Source organism: Trematomus bernacchii, unplaced genomic scaffold, assembly GCF_902827165.1.
Source record: "Trematomus bernacchii unplaced genomic scaffold, fTreBer1.1, whole genome shotgun sequence".
Lineage (NCBI taxonomy): Eukaryota > Metazoa > Chordata > Actinopteri > Perciformes > Nototheniidae > Trematomus > Trematomus bernacchii.
This window is the reverse complement of record NW_022987689.1, coordinates 5,514,907-5,536,931: the sequence shown is the minus strand read 5'-3', so window position 1 is coordinate 5,536,931 and position 22,025 is coordinate 5,514,907. Positions and strand designations below refer to the sequence as shown.

The 22,025-nt window shown below is 41.3% G+C and overlaps 1 protein-coding gene across 6 annotated transcripts in view; it reads right to left on the bottom strand.

Annotated features, from left to right (window-relative positions):
- LOC117488543 (ephrin type-B receptor 1-B) overlaps nucleotides 1-22,025 on the bottom strand; it is a 147,164-nt gene that overhangs the window by 47,616 nt on the left and 77,523 nt on the right. For 5 of the 6 annotated variants that reach the window (XR_004556537.1, XM_034137523.1, XM_034137525.1 and 2 more), the window contains exons 4-5: nucleotides 12,153-12,308; nucleotides 4,538-4,873 (exon numbers count right to left, since the gene is read on the bottom strand). Coding sequence is in view for 5 of the 6 variants with exons in the window: in XM_034137523.1 (XP_033993414.1) it covers nucleotides 4,538-4,873; nucleotides 12,153-12,308 (492 nt within the window). In the remaining variant the exon portion in view is untranslated. The remainder of the gene's footprint in view (nucleotides 1-4,537; nucleotides 4,874-12,152; nucleotides 12,309-22,025) is intronic. The other variant, XM_034137527.1, reaches the window with a different exon arrangement.

Sequence of the window (22,025 nt, the reverse complement as noted above, 5' to 3'; positions counted from 1 at the left end):
CACTATCTGATTTTGGAAATCCAACAAGCACAGACCTCTTTAATTCATCTGGTTGTTTGGATTTCAGTCCAGCCCATAACATCTTAGTTTCTTAAATGCAACCCACCCGGTCTGCCCATAGAAGGAAGAGCATAGCGTTGTTTGCATTTCTGTGGGAATAGCTCTCAAAACAGAGCAGCGGAGGAGGATTGTTTGTAGATATACATGGAATTCTGTGGTCTAAAAGACTGTTGGCACATCATCTAGGTCAAGAGGCTGTGCCAGTAAGATCAAAGAACTCTTGAGCATCAGGCATCAGTTTAAAAAGATAGCACCATTCATTAGATTTATGATCTGTTTTACAATGATTGTTTATCAAACCGCCCCCACATAACAGAGGAGTTGTAATATGTGTGAAGGTTGAGAAAATACCCTCCTCCTATGAAGCAGTGTCAAGGATGGATTGCATAAAAAAACAAGTCTGCCAAGTCTGCAGTTTTCCTCACAAGTACTATTATTGCCCTCAACTTGAGTACCTTATATTTATCTTTCTGGTAATCTAGCAATTTCATAAATCCACGAGAAGTGGAGAGTGTCCTTCCCCTAAAATAAACCACACTATTTCTCAATGAGAAATCAAATGGCTATACTTTTCAATAGCTATCATAGATAAATATGACTAACTTCAGGCCTGGGGTGATTCATAGCATAAGAGGGGGCCGTATATAACCTTTCTATGTCTATATCCGTGTGCGTGTGTGTGTGTGTGTGTGTTGCAGCATAAGCTGTGAATGAACTCCTAAATCACACTATTGATCAGTCCTTCCTCACAGACACACGCTGGGATCGAGGGCAGTTAAATGGCCTCCTTGGTGATTTACACTAAATCCCTTCGACTGCCTCCCAACCTCCATTACTCCCTCCTCTCCTCATCGTCCACTTTCCTCCTCTCACCTTTGTCTCCTTATGGCTCACATCATAACTCCTCTAACTACTTCTGCCTTTCTATTTTCTAGGTGGTCTCTTGGTTTTCCTTAATCTTACAACAGTCCACACTAAAGCCATTTCAAGTTGAAAAGGCAAAGACACCATTGAGACAAGCACAAACTTTTCTTTCCTGAGTAATCTCACTTAAAGGACCACTTCACCTATCTGTTTTTTTATAGTTTGAACTTCAGTTCAAGAATGGTAATAATATACAATTACTCTTGTCAACAGCCTACATCTCATGGGAGGGCTCTATTCATCCACTAAATCCAATACCTGATGATGTGGTTTGAGCTGAGTAGAAGCAATAACTATTTATTTTGGAGTGGTGGATACACATTTTGATTGGGTTGAACAAATGGTTCTGTGATCACAGATGTATTGTATGTTATTGATAGCTAAAATGTGATGGGTGTAAAGTAAGATAAATAAGAGGGTGTGTTGAATTGTTATAATTAGCTGAGAAATAACTTCTCTCAAACCTTTTTAACAGCTGTGCTGAGAATAACAGCAAATAACAAAAAAATTATGAGCACACCTTTAACTGTGCCACATTTATCTGGCAATGAATTCCACATTTAAAACTATAAAAAAAATTAAAACTGATCATACCATGTATTTTTATGGTTTTTCAAAATGTGAGCTTGTATGTCAACTTCCATGGCCTCCTTAATTAAACCGATTTTGAATCAGTAGCTTTCCAGATCTTTCATATCTGGGCACCTGTCTATTCCCAGATGCGCATTAACATTGTCCGTGTCACATAAACAAAGAAATCTGTCGATGATACTGCCAGTCCTGGCTCCGGCATAGAGAGAACATCATGTGTGATTAGGGTTGTGCATTGTTCATCTGTTTAGTACAAACAGTGCCATCCTTTGCTGTTGTCTCACAGTTAAGTTCTAAAGTTGTAAATCTGATGCTGAAGAAATCAAGTACATTTCTAAATTGTTTTTTATAATGCTGCTTTAATAATAGGATTGAGAAAATGTCTTCCTATCCATACAGTAAGGGCACCAACACCCTGGATAACAGTGCCTTTGTATTCATTTGGATTACTGTTTTTCACATTAAAATCAATTTTCAACCATTTTAGTTCATTGGGTAGGATTGGTGATGATCCTGCTGTATGGATGATGACTTGTATTGTATCTAATCTCCACGGTACTTCGGGCCCAGAATATAAACACATCTCCTATTCCTACTTCATTTACATGGAACTTGCGTGTTGTTACGCCACCGCTCACAACCTTGCATCATGTGTGAGCACAAAAATACAAAGGGAACGGACAAGATTACAACATTTCCAAAAGTGGAAAACGTGTACAACCAACAAAAAAGCCTTCCACATTTTAAAGAGTGTCTCTGCTTTTGGTTTTTTTAAGTGCATTATTACCACAATTCCCTGCTGTATCCTCCTGCCTCTGCAGTGGCCAACCGAGGAAACCACCTGCCGAAACTAGGAACAGTGCAATTACATGGCCACAAAGGGCCATATAGGGCTGGACATAAGCCTATAGCAGATTACTGGCAGACACCTCATTACTGCAGCAGACTTCAACAATAGGCCTGGGCATTGCTTCTTCTACATCCATCTGTCAAGTGTGCTATTAGCCTGTCAAATGGGGACAGTCAGCCCCATTAGGCCACCCTGATAATCAGACCTATTTACTCCCTCATTTTCCTCTCCTTCAATGTCACAGTCTAGCGGTCTGGTCAAAAAAAGTGATTCCTTTCTCCATCCAGCCCTGTCTTCCCTCCCACCTCTCCCCTGATTGATTCCCATAGACAAGTTCAGTTGGTCCGTACATTTTGTGAGAGTCATTGTAATCAAATACGGTAGGCCCTCAACCAACTGGGCCAAATTGTATTTCTAAATGTACTACTATACGAACGGGACCTGGATACAGCAATCTTTTTCAATGGTCTTTGAGATAAATATGAAATTAGTTCATTCTATACTGATATAAGGTATTTCATCAGTGAAGCTGACCAGAAAACACAACAAATGTTTCTGAGCTGACAAACATGTAACTCTCTTTCCTTATGGGAACCTTGCTAGTATAAACTTTAACCAACAATATGTTTTGCCGCACTGTGACTACACTTCATATCGGTTATTAGGTCCCAAAAAGCTTACGCTGTGAGTTTCAGGGTCGGCTTCATCCACAGAAACACAGAGCCTCATTTAAATGTTTCACTTGGTCAATACTTGTCCCTTGATGAGGTGCTTATGTGTGGAAGTCAAAGATCTACAAAGGCATGAAGAACTGAGAGGACCGGAAAAAACAATATCCTCGACCTGTCATTTCCATTGGCTGGGCTCAGGTCCCATCACAGGAACAGTTAGAGGCAAAGCACACACAATTATACAGAGAGGAAGACAGGGAGGAAGAGAGAAAGATGACCGGATGAAGGTCATTTTTATTGGCTTGGCTCATATCCATCACAGGCAAAGCCAATGTGCAGACACATGCACACAAACCCAGCTGTCTCTGTATCTATCTTGGTTCAGTCTCCTTCGGTCTGACATTAAAGTATTGAACAGAGTTTCATCTGGATGACTGTTATACAACACTAAAGGTGAAACATGTACTTCAACGTGTCTATTGTCATGAGCATTGCAACGAAGACATTATCGCTTTGAGGATCATGGCAAATGCTTGATGTAACTCAAAGGGATATAATTAAGTTGGATGTATTCTCTTGTTGTTTTTGTGTTAATTCAAAAAGCTGTGTTGGTGTATAAATATAAGGATTAACAGACAGGTTCCAACTTGGGTGTAGGCTCCTGTGAAGAGAGAAGTACTGACTTGCTGTGTGGCATTGCTCTTGACACAAAGTCTCATTAAACAAAGACCAAAGAAAGACAACAAAGAGATGCGTCAGTCTGTGAAGCAACCAGGTTGCAACCTCCAGATGTGAACTAAAAAATGAGGTTTCATAAATGACTTGTGTTGTTTTCGGAGGTATTATTACCTTTAGCAATGTTAAAAAGCAAGTATCGCTGGAATTCCCCGAGAGAAATGCAAACTCTGGCTTTTTCCATCAAAGGATTTGATATGTAAATAAACTACAAAAGAAAGAGGGATGGTGCAGTGAATTGTACTTGTCCTCCAACAAAATGTAACATGCTGTGTCTTGAGTCTGAGCTTGAATTCCTCCATCGTGTCTTTACAAGGGAAAGCCATTACTTTGATTCAGGGCGGAAGGTCTAAAAAGAGAGCATGAATGTATAACTTGCACTAAACCAACTGGCCTCATGCTCCAAGCGTTAAAGTCATTATTCACGCTGGAGCGACGTGAAATATAAGCAGCCCTGAAGTCAGCCACCATTATGCAGTGAATAAGACTCTGAACTGCAAATTGTGTTAGATGGTGATATTTTTAAACGAAAGTATCTGCATTTAATTATAATGATAGTATAATTTGCCATTTCAGAACTATAAACTAAAATAAAGCACTTGTTTGAGTTAATAACGCTAAATGATGATGATATTGCAAATGGTAAATAATAGTCATCGTGATCATCATTAGGCCAAAACCACACCTAGCTGTAGCAGCCACTTACCAGCCTGGTTGGTGGTGATGTCTATGGAAACATGCTGGGCAGGGTACGGGCTCTTATTGCTGACTCCATTCACAGCCTGTATCTCAAAGCTGTAGAGGGTGTGAGCCAGCAGGTTGCTGATGAACACCCTGGTGTCAGTCAGACCCAGCTGTCGAGGGACGAAGTCCACATTGTCGTCGCAGTGGGAGCAAGAGCGCCGGTCGGCCCGGCACTTCTTGCACACTATGTTGTAGACGACGTCTTCACGGCCGCCCGTCTCCCTGGGAGAATGCCACTCCAGGATTACAGAGGTTTCGTTCACAATGGAGATCACATTCCTTGGGCTTGATGGGACACCTGTAGACAGACAGCCAACAGATGTACGCCAATTGAGTGTGTACCTTAACATCTAGAACCAATTCATATCAGAACGGTTGTGATCCTTGAAGCACATTGCTTATCAAGAACAATTGTTTCATTAATCTCCTTACTGTTAGGTCAATTCAGTCAATTTACAAACCCGTAATACTTTAGTTGTCAAAGACTAAATTGTCTTTTTCTCTATCTTTCAGCACAATTTGAATGCTAATTTATTCGAATCACACCTAGAGAGATCATACAGCGAAACATTTGTGTCTATCAAACATTGGTTATTCAGCAAAATGCAGTGTTGCATGGAGTATTCTTTTCCAAGTGTCTCTGGAGATTCACGCTCCCATTCACTCCCTCATAGCCTGCAGCTGGAGCAGAAGCTCAAAGACGATATTAAGAAAAACTGAAGAAAATATAAAACCATTGTCTTGCTTGAGTAGTGGCTTGATATTGGGGTGCAAAAAAAGTGGCTTGTTCAGCTCCCCCTAATTGAAGCACAATAAGTTTAAAGTTCAAATCTGCTCAAATGGCAGTTTAGAATTTTGCTTCGCTGAGACTTTGTGTCCCTGCAGCTGCTCAGAGGCAGCTCTTTCTTCTCAGATACCAGACACTGCCGATAAAGCAGAAGCTTGGCAAAGCCCTTAGTCAGTGCTGCTTAGGTTAAGTGAGGCTGCCCTGCAGAGCTGATGTGGTACCAATTTATCCTCCATAAAGCCTGACCTTTATCATTAAAAGAGGAGTTTAACTGACCTACTTCTAAATCTATGACTACTGTGAAACAAAAAATCCACTCAGTTCTCCAAAACCTTTTAAGAACTACTCAGCTCTCAATCATTCTGTGCTCTCTTCCCTCGTCTCTTTTCACACATATAGATTTTCAAGCATATTATGAAACAACACTCCCATTTCTCTGAGCTAAGGGCAGACATTTACTTCAGTCAACACAGACACAATTAATCATTGTTGCAGCAGAACCACGTGGGACAGCCCTAGGAAGCTGGGACAAAGCGGCAGTACACACGTGGGGTGAGGGAACGGCACTGGTACTGCTGCGACCTCAGCCCAGCGCTTCAACAACAGAGAGGTCAGTGACAGGAAGGGTGTGACCTCCACAGTGTGATTATTATGGTCTGGCTGAAAGGACAGCTAGTGCTCCAGAATCATGGTCAGATGACACATACTTTGGTCCTTGGATGCTACCAGATGTCCATGGATTGAAAAGACAAAGAAAAAAAGGGTGTGTGCCGGTAGGAACAGGTCATATTAGAGAATTGGCAGCATTTTAGCTTCTCCCCTTGGGGAATGCACAATAGACACTTCATATGTTACTCACGCCACTTGTATCCTCTGTATAATCCATCACACACATGCACTCCACTCCAAAGTTGCTTCGTAGGGAAAATAAATGCACATCTGCTCAAGTGGAAAATGCATGCGACACAAACACACACAGAGGTATTATCTGTTTCTGTGTATTCATGCCTGCACTGTCTGCATCAATGTATTCTTACAGTGATAGAAGACATTTTATTTTTGCTTGGCTGAGGTGTGAACAAGGTGTTACAGCCCTTCGTCCCAATTACTTCAAGCTTCACATAAGCAGGGATGGCACAAGAAATTAGATGTGACGGCCACTTAACCAGTGATTTGCAGACTGCAGCCTTTGGCTGTTTTAATTGGCCATAGGATTAATCTGTTGGGAACGTTACTTACAGGCACTCAGCATGTGTTCATTTAGCCTTGCCAGTCAGATTTAGTTGTGCTCACATACACGTTGCTTTCACTTATGTTTAAAGGAGCAGAACAGCACCTCCAAGCAGCTCCAAGGGCTCCCTTTTAACTGTGCAATCACAACAGCCAGTGCTAAGTGTCAGGTCATGTGTGCAAGGGCAACGAGGACGGCAATGAAACTGAAATGGCTTAAAGTTAAATGTTTTAAAATGTTGTTACTGCTTTTAGTAACCGTAAATGTACTCAATTAGATTTGCTTGTGTTGACATGCAAGTCCTTTCTTGGGGGAAAAAAACGTTTTGACTAAAAGAGTCAAGTAAAAGTCTTTGTAACAATACCCCATAATAATAATCCACTTTACGTGACAATCTAGAGAAAGTTATTTTAAAAAGAAACGTTGATCATATTAACTGTCACTGAGCTGTAAAGATATTTTGAACTACCATCCTCCTTCCTTTATCACTCTACAGCTGTGTGGGGGCATGAACATCCCAAGCAAATGTAAAAGGTACAAGCAAGTACAGCGCTTGAACCCCTCTCTCTGAACAAGAAAAGACCAAAAGAGAGAGATGGATCACTTTTTAATTAAAATGTACTGTAAAAGTGTGAGGAAGCTTAAAGGTGCCAGCTGGGCTTTAAAAGCCTGAGCCCAGTTTTCCCTTTTCGGCTGCTAATATAAAGAGTGTCCCAGTGCCTGAAATAAACACTTCTGCACATTGTGCACTTATCTACCCTTTGAATGGTCTGAGACCGGAGCTTCTCTTCTTTCAAACGGCTTGTTTTTATGATGTGAAACAGGTCTCGAGGGATCAACAGAAGGTCCCTGTGTGGAGATACTGATCACAGCCAGAGGAGCTACTGTAGGAACAAATAAAGAAGGGCTGTGTGGGCTGGTGAGACGTGAAATAAAACATGTTATAAGGACTAATATTGTCTGGCTGAGAGACTGAGGGGGTCATTGATAGACTTTTAGTGTTATGGTAGCATGCAGTGCAGTTTTGTAGATGTGGGTGCATCCACATGACTTGTCTCAGGACACGCAACATGAATATGGGGAAGCTTCTCGGACTAAAATAATCTCTACTGTAATTCCAACTTTCAATCACTGCACCCAAAGCTTTAGATGCGATAGATAGACATTTGTGTGCATGCATGTCTGAAATGTTTTCCAAGCAAGCCCAGGGATTAGAGTAGGCCAAACAATTACCTTGACTTATCTCCATTTGCTATTTACTGAGAGGAAACTGGCAAGTGGACGGCTTGGGAGGCACCCTCAACTGACTCCAGAACTGACAACTTAGTTCATGGAGAAAAAACACTTGGATAATAGAACAGAATATGTATGCTCTTTGACGGCTCCCTCCACTGCCTCTTTGAAACCAGAACAGGGAGAGAGGAGAGACAGTAAATAGGAGAGTAAAGAAGAACAAAATCTAAATGGACTCCAGAGGAAAATGGAAAAATAGATAACCCTGTTTTTACGAGGCGCAGACAGTGTTTGACAGGGCTCAAGGGGGTTTTCAGGGGCCGGGCCAAATATGAGTATTGAGAAAGAGCCGCAAGAATCAGAGCCAATGTGGTATGGATTTGGAATGCAGAAAGCCTTCAGAACCATCCTATGTTCCTTCTCTTCCCCTGTATTTATGTTGATTCAATTACATTCCAAAGAGTTTTCTCATAAATTGGTTGGTGACTGGCAGTGGTGGTTTGCATATACTGTACAGCCTGTTTTATTTATCTTTTTTGAATCCTGCTTGAATGTGACTCTCTGTGTTACTGTGGGCTGTGTATAACTTCCCTAGACAGCTCTTTTAATCCATCACTTCTTCTACCTTAAACATACAGATACAAATACAGCCAATGTGTTGATGTTCTTTTTCTAATTGTTTTACTGTCTAACTTTGTCATCAGTCCTTCCCTGCAATCATTTCCTTCCCTTTACCACCATTTCTCACACCAGGGAGCTCCATCACCGCATCTCATCTCCCCTATGGACCAATCAGCACTGGTTTGCCCGACTCCCGTCTATTACATCTCATCTCGTCATTCTCTTTCTGAGGCTCACAGATATTGAAAAAAACCCTGGCCCAGCATGCGGGAGCTGGCTGACCTCCCCCAAAACACATGTACATCCATTTTCTTCTCATCCGGGGGTAAGGACCAGGATGCAGTGCAATGCAAACCATTGTCCCAAAGCTCACTATGCTGGGTAGCCAAGCTGAGAGGAGTGGGCTTCACGCTGTGAGATAGAGCGCCTGGTGTTCCTTTTTCACAGGCATGGCAGGAGTCAGCACAAGACAGAGGATTGAGATGAAGGAGGTATGGGAGGTGGAGAGGAGTTTGAAGTGCATCCAAGGCATAGCATATCCCTGAGGGAAAAGTAGCGGGGGGAGGGTTATAGCATGAAGCCCCCCTGCTGACAGAGCCAGGTGCTGGACAATCCATCAGGAAGCTAATCAGACTGATCAGGATCACACTTGGACCCGCGCCTCTGATGGTGTCTAGAGGCGCTTAAGCTACAGCTTCTGCCGCTACATATTGGCCTGATTTAAGCTACTCAAGCAGTGCTCTTATCAGGACTGGCAGTATTAAAAAGATTCTTACTAGGATGATCTCACTGCCTCCCCCTGCTGAGATCTAGGGCACCATGAGCATCAAGCTCAGCTGCTATACTGTATGAGGCAAACGTCAGAGAAGTGTTCTATTGTGCCGTTGGAAAACAAATCTGCCAACGAAATTGAGGAGGCATTGAAGTTGGTTTAAGATGGTAATGTAAAAAAAGTGACTTTATTTTTCATGGGATATATATATATTGCCTTGCTTTGGTTGTTGTTGATAAATAGATCAATAATGGTTGGCTCTGTGTACAATGCTTGTATGTCCACTTGGCACTTGAGTTATCATTAAAAACCATACATATTCTAACCTTAAAGGTGGGGTAGGTAAGTTTGAGAAACCGGCTCGAGATACCCTTTTTGTTATATTCCATGGAATGCTCTTAACATCCCGATAGCAATGAATATCTTAAGTGCTTTGACAAAAAATCCATTAAAACATTTCATCTGTGGAAGCCGTAGTACTGTAAAAAGCACGACCAATCATTTTAGCCGGCCCGGCTAAAATAACTGGATGGCCTACCTGCCTGTCAGCCTTCCATCTGTGCACAAACTTATCTCGTGCCCTCATTGGTCATGTGTGCGTTTGTGTGTGTTGGAGGAGGGGCTCTGTAAGGAAGTGGCAGATTTGTTCCGGCTGTGTATTTTCAAATTTGAGCGCACTCAAGCTGGTTTCTCCAAAATTACCTACCCCACCTTTAAGGTTGAGATATTGACAGAGTTCAAATTGTACTGAACGTTAGAGGAAAATAGAGTATGAAGCAGAGAAAAGACGGACAGAACTGACAGAGAAGATAAAATTGAAGTGGTGTGATTGAAGGCAGAAATAAGTAAAAAAGGCTACAATCAGAAACTGAACACAATCCAGAGGGATCTGTTCAAGAAGCTCCACTGGGGAGCTGTTGTGGAAATTGCTTGGGGAAAATTCTAGGCCTCAAGGTAGAGGCAGATGCTATACTTGATGGAGCGTTCACTAATTCAGCGGGGGCTAAGCAGCATATAAGGCGGACAAAACTCAAGGTGAAAATGGGGTGTCATCCGTCGAGGAACATCCAAAGCCTAAAGGTGTAGACGGCTATGTTTCGGAAGCTTTAGAGCAGTCAGACAAGCAGCTAGTCTGCTTTGGGGATCCATTGCAGCTTAAAGGCCCATCGTATTCAGAGTTATAAAAACAAAATACAACATAGGAGATGCATTCAATACACCAGCGGTTCCCAACCTTTTTCAACTCAGGGCCCTCTTAAGAATAAAAAATGTTTTCGCGGCCGACATTCAACCATAAACAATACGGAGGCTAAATAAAGTTCTGATTGGTCAATTCAGAACATCTGACATGTTGTTAATCCAGTATAACAGACCGCTGTCAAGGACTGTAATGACCGTTGCTAAGGAGGATCAAGAAAGAATGGAAAAGAGGTTAAAATACAAAATAAATCTTAATAATGAAAATGTTTCCACACAAATCATAATGTTTTGCAAATTATTTGGCGGCAAATATTGAATTTACATTTACACCCTTTAATATTGTATTTGGGCTTTTAGATGAAGACTGCACACAGTTAATACATACAACTATTCTTCTGGCTAAAATACATATTTCTAAAAGTCAATCAAGGAGTAATCTTAATTTAAGGTGTTTGAAGAGTAGATTAAAAATACAATTTATTTTGGAAAAGATTATTGCTACAACAAATCAAAGGCTCATCACACCATGAAATGGGAAATAATTAGCTCCAACGAAGAGTGGGATTAAAGGAACAATAAATATGCTCGCCATGTTGTTTTTGGTGGTTTTTGGTTGGTTGAAGTGATCCTACTGACTGTATCTTTATTTCTTCTGATTTTGTTTTGTTTTTGTCTGAGATGGGAATGTCATCTCCTATATGTTATTGTTATGTCCATGTTTGTGTCTTTAGCCTGTACAAAATAATAAATACATTTAAATAATAATAATAAAAAATAAAAATAAATAAATAAAAAATACAATTATTTGGCAGCCCACTTGCAATGCCTTCGCGGACCACTAGGGGGCCGCGGCCCACAGGTTGGGAACCGCTGCAATACACGTTTTACCTTTTAACTCTACAACTGCTAAGCGATGAGGAAAGGAGTTTGGTCCTGAGCCCATTTCTTAGGCCAATTAGCCAGGTCTATGTGAATAAATCAGGAATAAAAGAATGAATAACCCCACCAATAATGCTTCCAGGTCTGCTGTTTAGGAGTATAAACCATTAAGGCACTCCCTAGCGGCAGCGAAGGAAGAGAGGTAAACAAACTTTTTGGGGTCTAACAGTGCTCTCCTTCTGTGTAACTGTGTGTCAGCAGGGAACGTCAGGAAGGCTTAGCATATTGCTTTTACATCATATTAAGATAACTACAATGCTGTGAGAGGCCTTATTGGATCTCCAGTGGATAACGGCAGGACAGTGTCGAAGCTTCGCAGCATCTGCCTGAGTAATTAGGACTTCAGGGGATGATAGCAGACAGAAAGAACGAAAGAACAGCAGCAAGAAAAGGAGACAGAGAGAAGGAAATAACTCAGAATTCAACAGACAGAGAGGTAGCTCTCTGGCAGAGTGACAGAGACGTCAATGACGGAAACCTTCAAATGTGATCATTATGAACAGAATTAGAAGCCAACCAGGGTTTTGGATAGACGCCCTTTAAAATGCTACAATATGTGCTAGTTGGATGATAGTGTGAAAGACACAGACAAAGTAAGATGGGAAAAAATCTCTACACTTTTGTCATTCTGCAAATACAGTGGCTTGTATATATTTATCATTCCTTTTTCAAATAGATTTACACTGAAATGGACAGTGCCCACATGGATTCCTATATAAGGTACTTTTCGTACAAGAATGTAAGAGTGTGACATTGTTGGAGTGTTTATGTCATGTCATGTACAATGTACTCACTCGTGCAGGGTTCATCCGGCTGATCAGCATCACCACGGTAATAACCGTTGCGGCACACACAGATGGTGGCGGCTTCAGCTGTGGAGCGGCTGTTGGGAGGGCATTGTAGACACAGACCTGGACCCTGGGTTGACTTGAAGGTACCCGGCGGGCATGCTGTGAAAACAGAAAAACAATGTCAGAAAATGGGGAAAAAATCTGAGAAAAACCATGAGCAAAGGATTATGCATGAGTCAGACATCTGGGTCTAATACATCAGCTAGAATGGTAAGCAGAGATGAAAACAGACTGAGACAAAAAATGTATATTTAATTTTACCAGAAATATTCCCACACATCCCCTTTAACACTACATATTTGTACGTGTTTCTTTTTTGGTTACTGTATGGAATAAACTAATTAGATGTGCTTGTTTCATTACTGAGCTTTAGAGGTGCTGGTAGGTGGACTTTTGTAGTTGTTTGCCCCCGTTGATGAGAGAACTTATTGCTCAGTGTATTGCGTAATTTTTGACATGAGAGAGGATTGAATTTATCATCTAATTCTTGGCAAAAGTGTTGAACTATTCCTTTTGTTACTGAGTTTACAATCATGAACAATATCCTAATGTATACAATCAGTAGATTCAAAATCCAGAATCCAGTAGAAAGTTGGTCATCAGGTGCTGTTGGATAACGGTGTGCCTGTGGCCAATCGTCAGTAGTTTTTGCACTGTTGTGATGGCCATTGGCTCATATTCAGCCATTTCAGCTTGTTAAATCAATGGCTGAGGCAATCAGTAAGGTAGAACTGTCTGACTGGCGGTCCAGCCTAGCAAAAAGTGATTTCACAAGGTTCTGTCTTTTTTTTCACCTCCAGTGTTTCCTACCAAAAGACCTGCAAAGACCACATGCTAACAACACCAGTACAAATATAAAAGGCTTAGTGCCAGTTTTTCAATATGTATTCTCCCGGTTCTTTTAACACAACTGTTTAATAGGATTGATAGTGGCATGAAAATGGTTGCCTAGTGTCCCGTGTTTTATTTTCAATAATGTTTAGACCTCTTAAGCCCTGAGCCTGTTTTTCAGGTCTCAGGCTCGAAAATGACATTCCCAGAACAAATGACCATATCTTCCCTTCTAAAAGGGTTAAATTAATAATCTTTATTCTCAAAGTAATGATAAACCTGTGAGTTGGATGTAGAAAAGTCAGAATCAATATAGATGTTTTTTATTTTAAAGAAAATTCAGATTTTACATAGTAAAAAACTGTAAATTATAGTGTCCATCCAAAAATAACTTTTTACTTATAGTGAAAACTACCCTTGGATGATGGGTTAGTAGACTAAAAGCTTTAGGAATCCAAAGTACAACATATAATAAGTACCCTGTATCAAGATTGATGCAAAACAAGTGAAATTTGACCTTTTTAGAGAGATTTAGCCAAAAACCCCCACTTCTGGGTCATTTGGGTGGATTTGACCTATCTCTGGCCCCCCTTGGTCGATTTTGATGAATGAAAGCTCTTTATAACCGCTAGGGCCAATGGAATCGAGGGAAAGTTATATACACACCAAAACGTTAACAAATAAGGAGTGAGAGTGACGCGTTACCAAAACCGGAAGCTGCATACAGCAGCTAACTTTTCCGCTCCGATTTTTACATAAAAAATGGAATTATGGATTATAAATAATTTTTTAAAAGGTACAGGTACATTATCAACCTATGGATCAACAGTTGTAGACATTTTTTTCCTCGTTTTAATGCCATTGAACACGTCTTTTGACCTAATTGACAGCTACGGTGAGACGATCTGCCGTAAAACCTCCGTAAAGGTACGTGTTGTGATGTCTGTGTTTGCTTCCCCTGTCGCAAGTTCGGATCGCTCAGTGATGATACTATACCTAAATAATCAGTGGAGTCTCAGCTTTAATAGGCTATATTGTATGTGCAGCTACGATAAGTAATAAGGGTATCTTTATCTTGAATTGTGTGCCGCAGTGCGTTAGAATTTTTTCGCTCAGGGGTCATTTAGACCCTTCTTATGAGACTTGTGTTTTGTTTTGGTAAAAATGGTTCATATCTTCAGTTAGCTGAGATTCTTCCCGTTAATTTGGTGCTACACATTAATAGTTTCATAAATGTTAAGAAGCCCTGAGACATTATCTCGAAAACAAAAAGGTGGGAGGGGTCCAATGGGGGGACCGCCGTGCTTAAGAGGTTAAAAAAAATAAGTTTCCAATCTTTTTGCTAAACTAAGATGAGCTACCTTACTGTACAGGATACTGTAGCTCAGTAGTATGTTTATGTTAAGATTGTAAGACTTCCACATGAGGCAAAGTCTCTGGTTAGTGGAGGTTGGTTTCTTTAGTTTGAGTCCTAAATTCTAAAGGATATGGAGGCGGACAAAGATTATTTTGGTTGATGCCTTTGTCCAAGCAATAACCTAATCCATTTACCCTCATATCCCAAAAGAATACAAAGCAGTGGGGGTTTCTGCACTTTGTGGAAGGATTTACTGACTATAATAACCATGATAAATGTCTAATATTTTAGCAGGCTTACTGATGGGGGAGGAAGCTGTGGTGCCACTGAACTCCAGAGGGGGAAGGGTTATACATTTAATGGGACAAGCATCTTAGAATGCGTCCAGCTGCTACTATTTTCCAGAGTAAAAGATTGTAAAGGCTTGACTGAAGCTGAGGAATTGGATGTAGGGTATACTTGTTTAAAATGTTTAAAACACTTTTTAAGAATGCTTTTAGAAAGTAAAATCACTCTGAGTATGCACAGCAAAGATATATACAAAGAACACAATAATTCTGCAGACAATACAATATATTGTCAGGTTTAAAAAAAACAACAACGAGCCATTGGTTAAGCATTTTAGATATTTAGAGAAAAATAAATCAGTAAAAACAACATTGAATTTGCTCAACGCAAAATAGTTTTATTGTATCTGACTAAAATCCCTTTACATAAATAGTTTCAAGGAGCTTGTTAAAAAGCTATTTGACTAAGGAGTTGGTGACACATCCCCTCACTGCCAAATCAGTGGATGATGTGGCACAGTGAGAACTAAGTGAGAAAATCCTTTAGACCTGTGTATCAACAGGCATTTTAGATTGAATTAAAAAATGCTACGCTTCATAAAAAATTCACTGTGAGGCTGGCTTTAGGAAGCCAACGTCTACTTTACTATGTTGTAAAAAGGGCAGGTTCCTGCTCTTATGACTCTTCCATTCATACCATTCAGCCAGCTATCTCTGATGGGCTGTTAGTGAAGGATAGAGAGATGAGGAAAGGGTGAAAAAGAAAGAAGGTGAGAGGGAAAGAGGTGGCATCATGCACACACACAACTCAAGCTGCTGCCCCCAACGGCGGCTGCTCTCCTATCTCCTTTGGTGGGGCTGACAGACACCAGAGGCTAACTGACTGACCTCATGTCTAGTCACACAACAGTGTCCACACACAGCCAGACTATCACATACATGACCAAACCACAACAACCCCAAACAGCTTATAAAACAACCCTAGGAGCTGTGAGGCATATCACAGCTGCAATGCCCAAGGATGTCCCACTGTGCAAAAAAAACATAGCTTTCCAAACTGTCGATGCATGTATCAGGGAATATAAAGGTCTATAGGGTTTATAAGAGAGCCTTATAAAGGTAATAGTGTTTTTACAAGGGAGTGTGAGCTTCTGTTTTAGTGCGTGGGAGAGGGAGTTTTTGACCTCTCTTGACTTTTATAACACAGATTCCATGTGATGTGTGAGGAGAATACTGAGATCCAACTAATACAAGAACATTGAGAGTCTTAAAAAACCCTCCCCATACGGTGGAGCACAAACCAGCTGCAGAGCCTTTTTATAAAGTAATAACTTCCGAAGATAGCGGAGATTACAAGATGATAAAACACAGATCAAAAATTCATTTTCAGTAGGAGCGGGGGAGAGAACTTATGTGTCATCATCTTTGCTATATAAAATACATCTGGGTGAAGCGAAGCACCACACGCATGTACACGGCCAACACACAAAGACACTGGAAAAAATATTGCCCTGACTCTGAGGAAAAGGGATCACCATAAGTTGTTCAGTGTGTGTTTAATGGGGTGTGAGGAGTATTTGTGCATTTGGGTTCTGCCCCCTGGGTTGTGTGTTTACAGACAGACAGCAGTTAGCCTGGACACTCATAAATGGGCAAGAGTGAAGAGAAAACAGAGAGGACTGTGCTGAATCAGCCGTCTGAGATAGCAGCGCTGCAAAAGTGCCTCAAGGCAAACTTGTGAGCTGAAAAATGCCAACACACATATACACAAACATTTTCAAGTACACACTCACTTAAATAAACACACACACTGAGAAACACTCCCGTATTGGCATCAGTGCAATCCCGACCTCCCAAACTCATTCACTTAAGTGATTTACAGAGAGACACATGTAGCCACTGCTGACCCCATTAAATGAAATGGCGCACCCACATTTTCCGCTACTTGACTAGCATATGTCCTACAGAACCTGGTGTAATTGAATGCCTCTCCTTGGTCAACTGAAGATGCCGCGATCAGCATTTCAGGAGGGGAGATAAGTGACAGCCAGGGTAAAACAAACAGGCAGCGACACACATTCACAACAACAGCTCACACTCAGCACAAGATAAATGTCCTTCTAGATTATAACTCCTACCTCGGAGCTGAGGCTCTTTCTCTAATTGACCCATAATATGTGCATGAATCCTAGCATTAAACTCATTAATTAGCTGCTCACGAATCTGCCTCACAGAGCGAGAGGGAGGAAGGAACAGAAATGGGCTAAGAGACGGAGAGAGAAAGAATGAGAAAGTGATGCGAACAATGTTAGCAAACCCTCTGAGGTATCGTAAGGGCGGGCAGCGGTGGGCTGAGCAGCGATATGCTTCATCAAATTTGGAACTGAGCCCAAAGTCTTTTCTCTTGATTTGTGAATATTTAGATTGGAGGAGGCCAGGAGTTCTTGTCCCGCAGAATGAAGAAAGCACATAGACCCATGACTCATCAAATGTGTTGGTTTTTCAGGGACAGGAGGGGATAGAACATTAGATCAACAAGCAATTACTCTTCCCAGTGGGAGAATAACCCACAGCTGAACTGGCTGCATGCAAAAATCAAAACATTCTTTCGTTTCAAGTGGTCTCTACAGGATTCTCTCTGTGTTGTTCTCTCCCTCTTTCCTTCACGCTTCCTTCTCCACCTTTACATCTTTTTGTGTCTGTCCCACTGGTGATGAATTTCTCCCTCTCTTCTCCCACCTTTCCTCCCCTTGTTGCTTTCTTGTCTTGATTGACAGGTTTGAATCCTTGTTAAGGTTGACTGTCTTCCCCTTTTTCTCTCCTTCTGTCTCTAGCTCTCTCCACAGTGAGTTGACGGAGGTATGGCAGCTGCGGATCGCTGCTCGCTACTCATCAAAGTCTAACTGAGATGACCTCATGTCACAGCAAACCTGACCGGCAGGGATGAGATGATCATCTCTTCGCTGTCAGTCATTTCCCCAGCAGGTACTCGACCTCTTTCTATAATGACAACAATCTGAATCTGTAAGGTCATAAACAAGCATGTGGACAAACTTTGTATACCAGAACTTTCCAAATTTCAAGTTAATTTAGAGACACTCAGATTTTCTTTCCACACAACAGTGACGTATTGATTGGCCTGCACGAGTGCTACATGAGATGATCTTCAACATAAGCTAGTCTCTGTAAATAGGCTTGAATGATGGCTGATATGCAGAAACAGGGTTAGTGCACAGGGGTTACACAAGTGTGCCCTGCAGGTAATACATCATACATGGAACCACGCTGGCTCTGTGTCACATAGGGCACATGGGTTCAGAATGTGCTGTTGTAAAATGTATACGGGCTATCAGAATACAAAGTAATTGGAAACTTATATTATTATGGAGGCAGTGAAATAAGACTTTTATTAGCTTGTCATGCTAGAATCACCAGGTAGGTGTGAGATAAAATATAAAATGTATACTTAGTCATGCAGGAAGTCAATGCAAAGGATTATAAGATGGGTTTGGAAATGGCTTCTCACTCAAACCTAATAAATGTTACAGCACACTAAGTCCTCCCCTGACTTTTACTTTAACGTCACTCTGAAGTATAAGTGAGCTTTTAAACCCCAAAAAGGTAATCGGTCAAATGTATGCAGCAGAAAGGTATCTTAATAAATATAAGGCTTAAAGGGAAATTATCCATTCCGTACAATGACATATTTATCACTATAGCGTTCTATTATTGCGAAACTCTAAGTTGAGCCAATAACGTTGTGATTCATGTTGAGACTTTTCTTTTTTCAAATAGCCCTTTGCCTGATTGAATCCACACCAACAAATGTTCTCCAAATATCAACACAGTTTTTTACATTTCACTTTTTCCTTTACCGTTTTCAGCTTTATAAATACCAAGGCTGCTTGTCAGAGGTTTTAAAACATTGTGCAGAGAGGTTGCGTGACCCAAAGAAGAGAACAAGTTGTGATTTAGCGTTAGTCACCCTTAAGTAGAAAACATAGCCCCCCAATACGCCCTTAACCCTTAGCCTCATCCATCACATGGGATGGATCACAGACTTTACAGGCTTTAGAGTCATGCATACACCCTCCCACTCACATATACCTCATACAGACAGGCTTATGATCGGGTCATGACCCCAGTTGACCCCTTTTTCACTATTTTGTTGCTCAGTCACTTAGAAAAACAGCTCTCCTACTCAAACCACATGCTGCAAACATGCCAAGTGCATGCCTGTATAGATTTGCCTATGTGACAATATATCAGACAATATCAATTGGGTTGGGAAATGAACATGTTTTGTCTGATAGAGGGGACACAAAACGTGGCAGGACAGCCAACATCTTAAAACAAAAAGTAATCAGTGCTTCAGCCTATTGGTATTCAGTCTCGCTCGTCTGTCATTGTTCATTTTCCGACCGCAATTCACGTAATGAGCTGCTTTTCCAACCCAGGTGTTTCTCCACAAGGTCATTGAAAAACCCAATACAATCATTTGAGACAGAGGCATGGCTTGAAACAAAGGCATGTCAGATGATCAGAAAAATGCCTGCGGGATATTAAAAGTTGTGGTAAAATACCTTTTTAAGGTTATGATTAATTAATTAAAAGAAACTGATTCAAGAACAATTTTGCATATTTCGAATAAACTGCCAACACGGGACTCTGAACAAATGTCCAAGTAACTTTTCACAAGTGCGATAATTTCTTCTTTACTTGAAGGCATTCAGGGTTCACAGTGGTGACGTCACTCGGCAAGTCTGGTCAGTGTACGTTTCCCCTACAGCCTGTCATCACCTTCTAATCTCACAGAAAGAGAGTATGTGAGGAGGAATAAAGAGGGCCAAAGAGGTTCAGGAATAAAGGGATGGTTGGAATAGTGCAGCACTTGGAGCATACCTCGTCTGCTTTTGTTAAGGGCTGCGGTGCTGAAGAGTTCCTCCCACAGAACACTCCCCCTGATCATTAATCATCTGTCCATTCTGGCCCTGTCAAGCCTCTCTTCCGAGCTTAAACATGCACCAATACCCACAACCACCATTGTACACACAAGCTCACCCCAACACACACACACACACATTAATTCAAACACATATACATTCTAGCATACCACTCTTTTAAACCTTCTTTATCCTTTGTCCTCTTCACCAAACACCGATTATTTTTGACATGCTTGTCCTCTCAACCATCTTTAAAAATGTCTGACGCTGCAGAAACCACTGTGAACAATATTGAAACCCCCCTGACACAGCTGATATATCCCCCAATTAGGCTACCTTTGAAACACCACACACTGCTATATAGATGTGAAGTCTGGTATTAGAAGATATATACGTCATTAAAAAAGACATAAGGAGAAGTAAAATGAGAAGAAATAAACAAAGGATGGCTTCCTCTGATCAATTGTTGACACCAATTACTGTCCGTACCTACGGTAAATATTAGCAATTCAGATTCAGATCCATGTTTGGACAATATAAAACTATTTCTGACTGGATTCAATAGAGGGCAGTGCAGCAGTAAAATAATAAGAATATTAGAGTGTCCAGATGAAGACAGTAAATAGCCCTGCTTGTGATTTCTCAAAAATAATCTGTTTGCTTCACACAAGGATGTGAAATCCAACTGTCTGACTGCTAATGCTAATGGGCAGGGCAGGTGTCTGACACAATGAATGTAGGAGTACAGATTCTGTTGAAATGAAGGTGTGTGTGTGTGTGTGTGTGTGTGTGTGTGTGTGTGTGTGTGTGTGTGTGTGTGTGTGTGTGTGTGTGTGTGTGTGTGTGTGTGTGTGTGTGTGTGTGTGTGTGTGTGTGTGTGTGTGTGTGTGTGTGTGTGTGTGTGTGTGTGTGTGTGCGTGTGCTTAAACAAACCAGCTCACAATTTAGCAGACAGCCCACGCCCCTGGGCAGGCTGTTACCATGGTAACCTCACAGCCAGTAATTTTTTGGCCCACACTTTCCCTTTGAACAGCCGGCCAATGACAGACCAGCCGACTGGGAAATCTGGCTTAGTGCAAGCGCATGCATGAGTTGTGTGTCTGCATGTGTGTCCGTGTGTATGTGTATATGTGTGTATGTGTGTGCATGCATCATGAGCATGATACAGATCAAGAGAGCTATATAATCTCTTGGCTCCACAAAGACTCGTCATAACCGAGTGTTGCGTTGGCAGTTTGCCGCTCTGCAACGAGCATGGCACATCGGCTCGGGTCAATTTTGTATCAGAAAGATAGAGCTATGTGCCAAGGCACTGAGCATATCTTTCAGTTATAGGAGTGGTCAGAGAGGAGCAGGGGAAAGAGATAGAGACGACAAGGAGGCATTGGTATTCCAGGAAACTCCACTGTGCCAACCCATCACTGGCTGGCAAGGTAGTAGAGAAACAACGCCCTCGGAAACATATCGCCGCTCAGCAGGCAGTAACATGTGCTTGCACTACAATCTACACTGTAATCAGAACCTAACAGGGGACCGACCAGGCTCATTGCACACTGCCAACTGACAGAGAAAAAAAGGAGAAAGGGTAAGACAGACAGAGATAAAGAGTTACTTGATGAGGGGTGAAATCAGTCAAGTTATTTTAGCAAGAGCATGTTATTGCCGGTGTTTGATTGCAATATGATTGCAGTACTGATATGATCAATCTAACTTCACTCAGCTAGCAAGCTGTAATCACTAAGGCCTCTTACATTATCAATGTAGAAATATGAATGTGACGGTTTGAGGATATTCACAAACTTTATTGTCAAATGAAATCCTGTTTGTCAACTATTACTTGAAAATGGCTTTTCATTCAGCTAGGGATTATAATCAGACAGTTGTTGTTTCCTGTGTTGAGCTGTCTGTGGATCATGTTTTGCAAAGAAGGATTGATCAAAATGATGTGTAAAATCTGCATTTACAGGCCCCGTCAATTACCTTGCGATTCTGTCACACGGTGAATAAAGTATATGTTCCAAGATAAATAGCTTTCTCTTCCATACCACTCCAAGTTATGAGACCATTAGCTTCCTCTGTCTCAGCACTTGTCTCTTTTAAAAAGGATCTAGCTCATTAACTTCATGGCTAGATCAATTAATCTATAGCAGTTAGCCAAAGATGCCCACTCTTGCTCTTTTTGCTCCTTTGCTATTGCTCTGCTCAACAATGTCTATTACATTTATGGCCTTCAACCTTTTTTTTCACTGCTCATAGTTCCGTCATTAGCAGAGCCGAACCTGATGGGAAGGTGTAGACTGTAAACAATAAATCATTGTGCTGGGACATATTAGGGACCGGGAGAAAAGGCATGCTCATCCATAAATGCATCTTGCCTTCTGTATACAACTAGAGACTA